Genomic DNA, 13314 nt, shown 5'->3' on the forward strand with positions numbered 1-13314 from the left:
AAAAATGTTAAATTCTGTTAATATAAAGTAGAGGTAAGAATAAGGGACAAAGGGAACTAATGGTGAGAGTATAACTTGCTAAATTCATTTTGGAAAACAATTTGGTACTATCAAGAAATGTTAAACCATACGCAGAAATGCCCTTTCTAGTGTATACGCTAGATAAACTCTTAGGTAAGGACCCTGGAGACATATACAAGAATGATCACATAATCAAATAACACTATCAACAGAGTGAAAAAAAGGCAACCCACAGAATGGGGGAATATGTTCGTAAATAATATATTTGATAAGTGATTGATATCCAGAATGTATAAGGAACTCCCACAACTCAACAACAAAACAACTCAGTTCAAAAATGGGTAAAGGAATTGAATAAATATTTCTCCAGAGAAGATAAACAGATGGCCAATAAACATAGGAAAAGATACTTAACACCACTAATCATTAGGAAATTGCAAATCAAAACCGCAATGAAATAACACTTCAAACATACTATGATGGCTACTATCAAGAAAACAGAAAGCAACAAGTATTGGCAAGGATGTGGAGAAATTTGAACCCTTATGCATTGCTGGTGGGAATGTAAAACGGTGCAACCAATGTAAGAAATAGCATGGCAGTTACTACAAAAATTAAATGGAATTACCATATGATCCAGCAATTCCACTTCTGGGCATATACATAAAAGAATCAGAAGCAGGGACTACAGATGATTGCATACCAAATTCATAGCAGCATTATTCATAGTAGCCAAAACATGGAAACAACCCAAATGTCCATTGAGTGATGAATGGATAAACAAAGTGTGGCACATATACAATGGAATACTGTTCAGCCTTTAAAAGGAATGAAACTCTGGTATATGTTATAATATGAATGAATCTCCATGATGTTATGCTACATGAAATAAGCCATATGAAGAAGGACAAATACTATATATTCCACTTATATGAGGTACCTAGAATAGTCAAATTTGTAGAGATAAAAAGTCTTTGTTTACCAAGGGTTGGGGGACAAGGCAGATGGGGAGTTAATGTTTAATGGGTAACAATTTCAGTATAGGATGATTAAAACGTCCTGGAGATGGATAGTGGTGATGGTTGCACAACAGTGTGAATGCACTTAACCTCACTGAACTGTGTGCTTAAAAATGGTTAAAGGCAAGCATGGTAGCCCACACCTATAATCCCAGGGCTTTAGGAGACTGAGGCAGGATTGCTTGAAGCCAGGAGTTTGATAGCAGCCCGGATAATATAGCTTGTAATCTCAGCACTTTGAGAGGCCGAGGCGGGCGAATCACTTGAGCCCAGGATTTTGAGACCAACCTGAGCAACATGGCAAAACCCCGTCTCTACAGAAAAATACAAAAATTAGCACGGTATGGTCGTGGGTGCCTGTAGTCACAGCTACTCGGGAGGCTGAGGTACGAGGATTACCTGAGCCTGGGAGGTTGAGGCTGCAGTGAGCTGTGATCATGCCACTGCACTCCAGCCTAGGTTACAGTAAAATCCTGTCTCAAAAAAAAATAAATAAAAAAGTGTTCACAGCAGCATTATCTGTAATTATATCCAAAACAGCGATTCCCTCACACAAAAAAAATGGAAACCAGATACTGAAAATGTTCGATGAGATAATATGCCTAAAACTTATAATATTTATATGGTCAACTAATATACAGCATGGATGAATACAGCTAGAAACATCAACATGGTTAAATACCTCACTCTTAAACAGCTGCTCTTCAGTGCTGAATTCTAATTACGCTTTTGTAATATTCTGTGTCTTAGACCTTCAAAGTTTTTCATAAATAGCTAAAATCACTAATGTTAAGTGCCATTTAATGCCATTTATTAAAGGTTAAAACCTTTAAATGCAATTTATTATTTATTTACAGTGTATAGACAGAGCGAATGAGTCCTATGGACTCTTTTTGTACTAGTGACAATCTGAAGCTATGTACATAAAAAAAAATTATTCCATCTACTCTCAAACCTCATACATATAAAACAATTTAAGTAAAATGCTCATGACAATGAAAGTTAAAAGTTTTAGTTACATGCTTAACCCATGTCTGAGAAGAAACCATCTAACACCAACAAACATTCATACTTGTAAACTATTTCTATACCAATTTAAATAATTTGATTTTTATTAAAACTATTCTCAGAAGAATTTTTGTTTGTTAAGCCAACTATAGACAGGATGATTAAAAGCATATGAAAGTACCAGAACAGCTTTTCTTTGTATAGATATATTTTATTAATTGATTCCGGCCTTTCCTAAAACCAGTGAGTACAAATGATGCTTAATTTGCCACTGGTCCTGGCAATGCAGGCTAATGCACATGCAGGTCATTCTCCTTGGATAAGTGGGGCTAGAAGGGAAAATGCTGAGAAGGGGAGCAGGAAGGGCAGGAAACAGAATTTGTCTTGTCTAAGAAACTTAACAGCACAAATGCCCTGCTGGTCCGGAAGGTGGCAATTGAGATGAATCCTTATTCCATTTAATGTTGTCACGGTTTCAAGTTTAAGCTCTCCTTTCACAGATTGCTACCATAAATTAGGCTAACAAGTGTAAAACTTTTAATTTGCTTGACTATACAATTGATATTATCTGTTTCCTTTTGGTTGGAAATATCATTATAATACCAAAGTAAAGGGTGTAAAAAAGGGACTATCAGGCCTACATAAAGGATGAAGACCTCTTTCTACTGTAAATTACATTTGGCTGAATTAGTGTCAGCCCTAGTCACGTAGTGCCCAGAAAAGCATTTTTGGTGACAGATTTAGAAATAAAGCTAGGAAAACATGTATTAAACCTGTCTGGTCATAGCTACAGAACTAATGTCTTTATGGTAATTGCAATCCTTAAAAATACATTATCTTTTTCAATGTTACTGCAGTGTGTGGTGGTATTGAAGAAAGCAATAATTTGTAAACAACCCTTGGCAGAGGGCACAGAACTTAATTTTGTTTAAATAAAGGAGGCTAACATTAGAATTCATGTGCTGTATCAAGACTGGCAAGCAGTAGTAGCTGTTTTGATATATGCACTGGAGCATTCGTGATTGCTTAAATATTAACTGTTCCATGAATATACAAATATAATAGGGAAAAAGGAAGCCATGATTAAGGAAAATTTTCACTAAAAGAAATAAAGTTGAATTATATGACTGTACTGGTAGGTTAGATGGTTTTATTCCATTGACTCAACCAGATCTCTTCACTGAGTTTCAGTATTTCTTTTCAAGGACAATTATATATGTGTATTGTGTGATGTTGCTATGTGTTGGGAATGTTTCCTTGACACAGAAGGATTAGGCAATTTTTTTTTTTTCCTGAGTACAGCACCTGTTGATAAGTTTGCTGAAGTTCATGTGGCCATTCATGTAAATCCAAAAGGAAAGGGGGGAGATCCAAAAGGGCTTCCTTCAGATACTCTATAGATTTGAACTTTTATCTCACATTTAAGTTTTAATATGCTTTAAAGATAGTCTTCCTTTAATGTGTGCAGAAACATTTCCTTTAGTGATATCCATGCTCCTTTACTACTTCATTTCTTATACTCTTTATGCAAAAATCAGTTTTTGTCTCAGAGCAGTTTACACTCTGCAGCAATTCGTGCAAGAAAACCAGGTGCTCCTCCCACACATTCTTGCATGTTTCCAGAAGAGAACTAACTGTTTTGTTTTTTCTTTTTTCTTTTTTTTTCTTTGAGATGGAGTTTCGCTCTTGTTGCCCAGGCTGGAGTCCAGTGGCAGGATCTCGGCTCACTGCAACCTCCACCTCCCGGGTTCAAGTGATTCTCTTGCCTTGGCCTCCCAAGTAGCCGGGATTACAGGCATGTGCCACCAAGCCTAGCTAATTTTGTATTTTTAGCAGAGACGGGGTTTCACCATGTTGGTCAGGCTGGTCTCAAACTCCTGACCTCAAGTGATCCACCCAACTTGGCCTCCCAAGCTGCTGAGATTACAGGCGTGAGCCACTACATCCGGCCAAGAGAACTGTTTTCTGTGCCACTCTGCAATTGAGGTCAGGATTGTTTTGGGACAGGGAGCCAAGGTCCGCTGCTTTGTTCCTATATAATGTATGGTAACACATGAACCTAGCCCCATTCTCACTCTTGGTCTTCAACCCGAAATGAGTATGATGACAAATGAAATGCAGTATCAGCATATGCCAGGGCCATGGAGCAGGAATGAAGCTTCCTTCCTTGGTTGTCTTCTTTACATACACCTACCATAGTCTGATTTCATACATGTGAACTGTTTGGCATAGAGGTCAAGCAAGGCATTAGGTTATTTAGATACAAGAACTTTTATGGCAAGCACTGAAACCCGACGTCTGCAACTTACAATTTCAGAATCTGATTCAAACTTTCTGAGTAAATATCTAAGCAACAACGCAGATTTGCTTGAGCAGGAGTTGGAAGGCATGAATAATCTGCTAGGTTATCTCGTCCATCACTCTAATGATACGTAGTAGACAAGACATACTATAGCAGCATTTAAGTATTTTTTCAACACAGTTTTAGGTGAAGGATGAAGGACAGTTTAGAACACTGAAGAGCAATGTATCTGGAATCTTCACAGCATGGAGCATACTGTTTGTCTCATCTACTTTTGGATAGGTAGCTGATAGGTTATGATACAAATCAGTCTCATTTTTATGTGAATTAATCAAGAACACTTAGAGAAATTCTGTCCTTCAGATGCCACAAATTGCTAGATAATTTCTCTCTTATTTTAAATTGACACTAAGCATTGAAAACACGTTGACACTTCAACTTTTTATATGTAAAAGCAGTTGTGAGAGGACCTAGGCAAGCTGTAGACAATTGCCAAGCATCTTCTCGCCTGGAAATTTATTTGAAAGTAGTCTAGTGTCTCCCTAGTGGCATGCATCAGAATCACCTAGAGGTGATATCAGAAGTTTTTCCCCTAGTATGTTCAAACTCAGATTGCTGGACCAAACCCTCAGAGTTTCTGATTTAGTTGATATGGAGGTGGGCCCCCAAATTTGCATTTCTAACAAGTTCCCAGGTGATACTGATATTGCTGGTCCAGGGACCAGGGATTGAGAACCAATGAAGTAGCAAATGCTCATGAATTCTTGATTTTTCATTCTTATTTCTTCCGTTGCCTGATCCCTTCAAGCCTAATTATGCTGAACTTATTCGGGACAATAATTAGAATAACTTTTGTCACTAACCTCACCATTTTACAGCTGCCAGCTCTGCTGCCTCCTGTATTATCTGGTTATTATCCACAGTCAATATTTGGAATAAATTATTCGTTCACATTACCTCTTCTTTCTGACTACCCATTCCTTTTAATTTTGAATCCTTTGCACTGTATTCAAACAGTGCTTGAAGGTCACCAAAGATTAACAGCAAATCAGCCCTAATTATTTTTGGCCTGTCTAAAAAATTTATTCATTCAACATTTACTGAATAAAATTGATATAGTCCTCATTTTTAAGCAGTTCACAATCTGGTGGGTGAGACTAGTTGTGTACACAAAATTATATATTGTGGAATAAGTGCTATAACTAGAGTATATAGAAACCACTATAGGAGAACAAAGACAGAATTTAGTAGTTTTGCTTTGTTTTGTTTTGTTTTGTTTTGTTTTGTTTTGAGACAGAGTCTCGCTCTGTCACCCAGGCTGGAGTGCAGTGGCGCAATCTCGGCTCACTGCAACCTCCACCTCCTGGGTTCAAGCAATTCTCCTGCCCCAGCCTCCTGAGTAGCTGGGATTACAGGCATGTGCCACCATGCCCGGCTAATTTTTGTTTTGTTTTGTTTTTTAGTAGAGATGGGATATCACCATGTTGGCCAGGCTGGTCTCAAACTCCTGACCTCAGGTGATCCGCCCCCCCCACCCCCTCTTGACCTCCCAAAGTGCTGGGATTAGAGGCGTGAACCACCACACCTGGCCCAGAATTTATTAATTCTATTCAGGGAAGTTGAGAAAGGCTTATTACTAGTAACTACAACTCTCCTTCCTTTCCACACACATACCATCTTCATCACCCATGACAGTTCAATCCAGTAAGTAGATCTTAAATTCCAAGTGTGCATAAATTGCCGTACTTTGTTCTGGCACCAACACCTATTGAGTGTGGGAACTAGATCAAACAACTTATGAGCTCTATCTTATCTATAAAAATGGCATATTCATAACTAACTCACTGAATTGATTTTAGGATTTAAAAAAAAAAGCACTTATGAAAGTGCCTGAGTTATAGGCACATGACAGATAGGCAACAAATGTTGGTTCTCCTACCCCTTAAAAGAGAAATAGGATATTATCACCTGATGAAGGAAGAACAGTATGCCGAGGTCAGGAGGAACATAAGTAAATGGGTAGAAGTCTTCACCCATTTGTGCAGTCAACAAATACAGATAGAGTGCCTATTGTGTGCTACCCACTTTTATAGATGCTGAGTATATAAAAGTGAACAAAGAAGACAAGAAAACTCTGTACTTGTGTCCAGCATAGCTGAAGTGAGTGTGGGAACTTGAGAGAGGATAATAGCTAGAGATAAGATCACAACAGAGTAGGAGCCAGAGGGATTTTTAGTTTATAGTGATGGGAAGCTAAGGTAGGCTCTCATCACTTCTTATCTGGATGATGATGGTGCCCATGATAATATGCTATCTTATTCAATTCTGCAAACATGTCTATGAACATAGGTGCTTATCTAATGCTCATTTTATAGATAAGAAACCTGAGACATGGAGTATTCATGTAACTTGCCCAAGGTCATACAAGTAGTAAATGGTAGGGCCAAGGTTCGGACCTGGTTCTGTCTGAATCCAAAATCTATGCTTAATAATTATTCTGATTAGAAATTTGAACTTTATTACATGAGTTGTAAAGAACCATTTACTTTTTTTAAGGAAGGGAGTGACATGATCATATATATGTTTAAGAACCATAATTAGGCTAAATCATATAGGATAAAATGAAGCAAAGAGAATGGAATGGTTATGACCATCTTCTCATAGTGTATCTTCACATAGCTAACACTTCTGTTTAAAATTTGAGCTGCCATCCTTTTCCTAAAGCCAGTTCACTCTAGAGTTATTTCCCTTATTCTGGACATGATACAACATTCTTTTAATCATCGGGACTTAAAACTTTTGGAGTCTTTGATTTTTCCCCTTCCCTCATCTTAATATTCACTGACCAAGTCCTGTTTTTCCTTACAATCTCTCTTGAATTTGCCCTTTTTTTGTCTTTTCTACACATACCCTAGTTATCATTTTAAGTGTATCAGTCCTTGACATTTGCCACCAAATTATTCTCCTATGTCGTTTCTGTTCTATATCATTTTGTATTTTCTACTAAATTCTAAGCTTAAGGCCTCAAAAGTACCATGCATCATTTATCTCTTATCCCTGGTGTTCAGCACAGTCCTCAGCTCACGGTGGATTAATGAATGTACTTCTCCATTCATATTTGCTTTGCTCCTAACCTGCCTCCCCTAAAAAAATGTACAGTGCTCCATTTCCTGAGTGACAAATTATAACTTTATTCTGGCATTCACTTGCACCTAACTCTAGCAAATGTGTGTCCTGGAAAAGTCTGGACTTTGTAGTCAACCTCTGTGTGTGTGTGTGGTGGGGTCATATATACACACAGTTATACATATATACATATATATACATATATATGTATGTATGTATAGAATTAAATTTAGGAGTATTGCTCTATAGCCCACAAAAGTTGGAGTTTATGTAGAGAAGAATCTGCATTCGGAAACATTTATTGACTATCTAGTATTTTCTAACATCCTCCTAGGCACCGTGGATTCAAAAATATTACCAAAGCAAAGTCTCTAGCCATGTAAGAGCTCATATTGAGTGTGAGAGACTACTGTGTTGAAATGTTTACAGTGAATGAAGATGGCCAAAAAAAGTTATTAATTGCTTCTAAGATAGAGAAGTCTTCAGAAATGACATGGGAGTTGAGTAGTCTTGAAATATGAGTAGGTATTTTCTTGGCGGATAAAAAGGAACAAAAAGGAAGGGAGTCTACACAGAGATAGCTGTTGGTGCAAAAGCACAGTGGCATGAAACCGCATGGTATGTTTAAGCAGTTGTAATCAGGCAGATAGCAGCAGGAGGCAGGTTAGAAAGGTAGACAAGAGTCAGCTCAAGGGAGGGTCTTGTATGCAAAATCAAGAACTTTTCTTTTCCAGCAGATGACAGGAGGCTTTGCAATGGATCTTTTGAATGGACTCTAATTACCATTGAGAAATTAAAGATTTGAAGAATAACATCTATGCGGTTAGGTTAAATTAACTGCAGTTGTTTATTTGGAGAACAGGACGGGAATGAGAAGGGAACTTTCACTCTGTGAGAGGTTGTTATGTACAGCATAGTGACCAGTTATTTTCAGTTCCCACTGAGGACAAAGCAAGAAGAAATAGGCTTACATCTCATCAGAAGGGAAAATTACCTACAGAAGGGGTCCTTCACAGAAAGATTGAATGTGACTGACGTAGGTCATTAAAATGTTGTCTGGGGCTCTCTGGCTGTGTGCTGGTTTCTGTGTACTCAAACAGCCCAATTTCAAAGACATGGCAATACTGAAGATTTTCAAGCTTGAATGAGGATATTTGGAATAAAGAAATTTCTTATGTGTCAATTAGTTATTGAGAAATTTTGCTGTATACCTAACTAAATTTTGGAGATGTATTTGAACATATAAAATATATGTAGTATCTTTCATAATATAGCATTTGTGTTTGCTTAGAAAAAGAAATGATCAGAATTAGCTATAGAAACACATGTCCTATTAAAGGTATTTTGTATTCATGTACCATTTTAGAAAGTTATTAAAGATTAGGTAGATAGAATTCAATTAAATTCAGTTATTAATCTTTATGTGTAACATTTATTGGTCAGATGATTACAATTAAAATTGCTGTATATGGTTTATTAACTGATTGTACCTGGTCAGTTAGTACAGTGACTCACTCTGTCTTATTTTCATTATCATCCAGTGGTAACTGAGCTTATTAAAATAATATAAAACTTTTTTTAGCTTTTTCAAATATTTCCCATTTCTAGAACTGCTGTTTGTGTTTTTATTGTTTGAAGATATATAAAAGAAGATTGTAGAGTGACCATTTTGTTCATCCTTTTGCATCTTATAAAAATAAGTCATATATGTCTCTCCCTGCCTGTCATGGCTGGAGAGAGGAAAAACACATACAGGGATGCAAAAAGGAACTTTGCTTCTGGCTAGAGCAAACCTTGAAATGCATACAGTATAACCACCACTAAGGCAATCTAGGCAACTATTAATTGGATATTTCATGTTAATGTAAAATTTTAACATGATTTCATATTAAACAGCTATCAAATGGAAATCAGTTCTATTTCTTAATAAACTAACTCAAACACTTTGGAAATGACTTGTACATAATCAGATTAGATTACTCTTGTTCTACCCCAAGAGATGTATATATCCAACTAGTACACTTAGAAGAACAAATTATTGGATAAATGTCTTTAACCAGTAGAATTGATGTTCTTAGTTGCCTTCTGTGCTGACATTGAACAACACGATAGGGCCTGAGAGAGATACAATGGCTAATGTGTGAATGGCATAGACTTGGTAAGAGAGACTGAAGGCATGATATAAAGTAATTAAGCTTCAATAAGTAAAAAATATTTTCCATTATATTTTAATATTATATATATATTTTAAATAATTGGTCTAAGGTCTCTCACACATAGAGAAGGGTTTAAAAGACCACCCATTTGTCGTGATTTCCTGCCAGTTTGAACCATTAAAATGGTCTCTGTGTGTGAGTTTTTTTAAAAAAACAAAACAAATATTGCAATACATTAAGCAGTTTGTCTCCCAGACCAACTAAGATACTTCTCAACTTGACAAGACAGACATTTGGCCATGTTTGCCCATGCTTTGAAGGGAATATTATGATTCTAAAAGAAATACATGCATAGTCTGTCTAAAAGTCTTTATCATTTCATCAAAGATACTAATACATTTAACTGATGTTGTGCTTTATCTTTTTAAAATGTAACCATTAACTCTTCTAAATTTTGTAACAAATTAAATTGTTAATGGACCAGATACTGAATAAATATTTATTAATAAATACAATTTTTGAAAATTAAGCACTTATGCCAAAAACTGAAATGTTTTTTAATACAAAACAATCTAACACATGTGACAAAGAAAAAAAATCACCCATAAAATTGACATATGAGCACAGTGCTATTTTTCTATTTTTATATTTCCTTTCCAGTGTTAGCCGTGTGCATTTTATTGTAAACTATAATGTACTTGTACAATTTGATGTCCTAAAAAACTAGGTGGGTTTTTGTTGTTTTGAATTGTGTTTTTTTAAAAAAAAAAAAAATTGTTTTTGTCTCCAAAGAGTCCATAAAATACATAGGAATTTCCTTTCCTTTGGGAAGATGTACCTGCAATTTTTTCTAAGCACTTAATGTTTTCAGAATTTTAGGATTTAGGTAGTTAGTGAACTTCTAAGGAAAAAGAAAATGTTAATTTCCTTTTTATTTGGAATATCCGGCATACTCTTAAAAATGATGCACTGTGTAAACACATCATACGGTAATCCCAGGTAAAGACCTCTCTTTAGGAATGTGAGCTTCCCATTGATTCCTCTACAGCTGCTATCCTTACTTAAGAAAAATTGCCCTTAAGGTTTGTGTTGCTTTTTGTTCTTTCAGCTTGTCCTTGAGTTGTGTCATTTCTACCTTAAAGTACTTAAAAGTGTTTAGTGGATCAGCATGATAATGTAAAATTTTAAATATTTTTCCTATGTGGGATAAAGTAATCCCAGAAATTTTGAAAGAAATCATTGTGACCTCTTGAACTATCAACATTATGCCTCCTGTGGCTGTTTGGTTGTTCGGAACCTTGAGACTAATATTTCTTCTAAGTTGTTTACATCATTGAGATGTAAATGGTTGTTAAAAACCTGTAGAACAAAACAGATCCAGTGTGGGCCTGATTTATTAAATGCTGTGTTTTTCTTTCTTGGTCACTAAAACAATAAGGATTAATTTACTCTGTAATTACCTAAATATCCTGTACAGCCTTTTCATAAACCTGTTTGTGAAAAATACTCATTTATTCTAAGCAGAGTAATCCTTGAAGCTAAAAACTCCAAATCAGTATGAACATCAGTGGACAAACCCATCGTCTAAGGATTATAGAATTACAACATCCAATAGAATGAGAAAACTTGATACTTTATGCTGTATTTATGCTTTGTTTCTAAGTAAATCCTTGATTTTATTTGCAGCTTAGTCTAGCATGAGAATTATATTAAAGCACTAGATTTTCTTTTTTTGTGTGTCCTGTGCTTTAAAGATTTTTACCATTCTAACTGTGGCATCTCTTTTGTTGTGTGTCTGAAAAGGAAATACAACATGTAAGCAAATAAAACTTTTCATATTATCAGGATTGTATGGTGAGATTTTTTTTAATAACTCAGGATAAGCACAACCTTGAGAATTATTTTCTGATGGCCCATGCAAGTAGAGGAGGATAAAATGTGCTTGCTCCTTTACATTAATTTACATCAACAATGGCTAGAAATAAATATAATCTCACAAATGAATCTAACTTTTAAGAACATATTTTTGTAATAAAGCAAAGAACAGAATGATGATAAAATAAGCACACAGTAACTTGGGCTATTATCAGTACTTAAATGAATGTTCTTCTCTCATGAAAAGAATAGTTTATTTTGCCACAATAATTTAGACATTTTTGAAAATACAGATTAAGGTTTAATTTGGCACTTTTATTGGTCGTCTTACTTGCTTTTAAAATATGGAGGTCCTTTTAAAATCTAGAGCACCGCTGCTAGACCACATTAAGAACCTACCCCAAAGTTTTAAAAAAATTTTAAATGGGTTATAATGAATTCATTCATTTCACTTGTTTAAAAAAGTATGTATTTACTAAAAAATTACTAAAAAATGTGTTGTTGTTTTCTTCCAGATCAGAGATACTAAATCAGCGGATCAAAAAACAACCCTTTTGCATTTTATTGCTGACATTTGTGAGGAAAAATATCGAGATATCCTAAAATTTCCTGAAGAACTGGAACACGTAGAAAGTGCAAGCAAAGGTAATTGATTTATAACTGTTTTGAGATTATTTCTTGCCTATGTGGTTTAGATGGAACGATTAAAGAATCTGTAAACATTTTTCATAAAAGTATTTTTTATTTGTTTACTGATAAAAGAAAAGCAGGAAAGTAGTTTCCATTAGCTTATATTTGACAGCATACTACATTTTAATAACCTATTTTTTCTTACATCATTTTTTTACCACTGCTACGTTATTAAAGCTTTCATTTCTCTGATCAGATAATATGTTTGTACTTTCATTTGATAAACATTTAAGTGGATATTGTTTGCAAAGGAACCATACTATAGGGCTCTTGGTTATATGACAATGATTGTGAGAGTTTTTGGTTGAGTGTGGTTAAAATATAGTAAATGAGAAAAATGTCTGTATATATACATACGCACAAATGTGTTATAAAATAAGGATGCATGTGAGAAATGCTGCAGGAAAAGATAATGTCCTGTAGTCGAGATGAGGAGGAAAGTACTCTTGAATGGGTAGATAAGAGAAGGCTTCATGGAAGAGGTCAAAGGTGAAATATGAGATTAGGGTTTTACAGACATGGAAAAGAGGTTTGCTTTCCAGAGAGAAAACAACATGAGCAAGGCAAAGTGGCAGAATGTTTTAGGACAAATGAAGGGAATGGTTGACTCTAAGGCTGGAGCAGTAAGCTAGGTATCTCTGAGACTTCAGTGTCAGGCTAAGGAGTCTAGTCTTGATGTGGTAAGCAGTACAGCGCCATTGGAGGGATAGAATAGACAAGCCATGGCTCCTGTGAGGAACAGGATGCTGGAAACAAAAATGTCTCTGAGATTTTAATTCAGGGTAATTAGCTTTGTCAGTAAGTATTATCTACTTTTGCAAGAGGTTGAAAAGTGAAAGAAAAGAAGATCAAGGAAACATTTGCTGAAGGTGAGATTATGTGCATGAAGAAGTGCGTTTTCCCTCTTAGATAAGAGAAGTACACCATAAATCTTATACTTGAAATTGCACTGAAGTAATTTCATTCTGTAACTCTGACGACTTTTGGTAAGGACTTCATGTATGTTTCTCAAGTTTCTTACAAGCCATATAAACCTGTTACTTTCCTTTTAAGTTAAAAATAGTGAATCTATAAAACCCAGAATATTCTTTGAATAACATTGTGCAGTGGTCATCTC

General features: G+C 35.5%; 1 protein-coding gene across 5 annotated transcripts in view; it reads left to right on the forward strand.

Moving 5' to 3' along the window:
- DIAPH2 (diaphanous related formin 2) overlaps nucleotides 1–13314 on the forward strand; it is a 908418-nt gene that overhangs the window by 451968 nt on the left and 443136 nt on the right. For all 5 annotated transcript variants that reach the window (XM_054470847.2, XM_054470849.2, XM_054470850.2 and 2 more), the window contains one exon: nucleotides 12023–12152. In XM_054470847.2, the coding sequence (XP_054326822.1) occupies nucleotides 12023–12152 (130 nt within the window). The remainder of the gene's footprint in view (nucleotides 1–12022; nucleotides 12153–13314) is intronic.

Source organism: Pongo pygmaeus, chromosome X (genome assembly GCF_028885625.2).
Source record: "Pongo pygmaeus isolate AG05252 chromosome X, NHGRI_mPonPyg2-v2.0_pri, whole genome shotgun sequence".
Taxonomy (NCBI): Eukaryota; Metazoa; Chordata; class Mammalia; order Primates; family Hominidae; genus Pongo; species Pongo pygmaeus.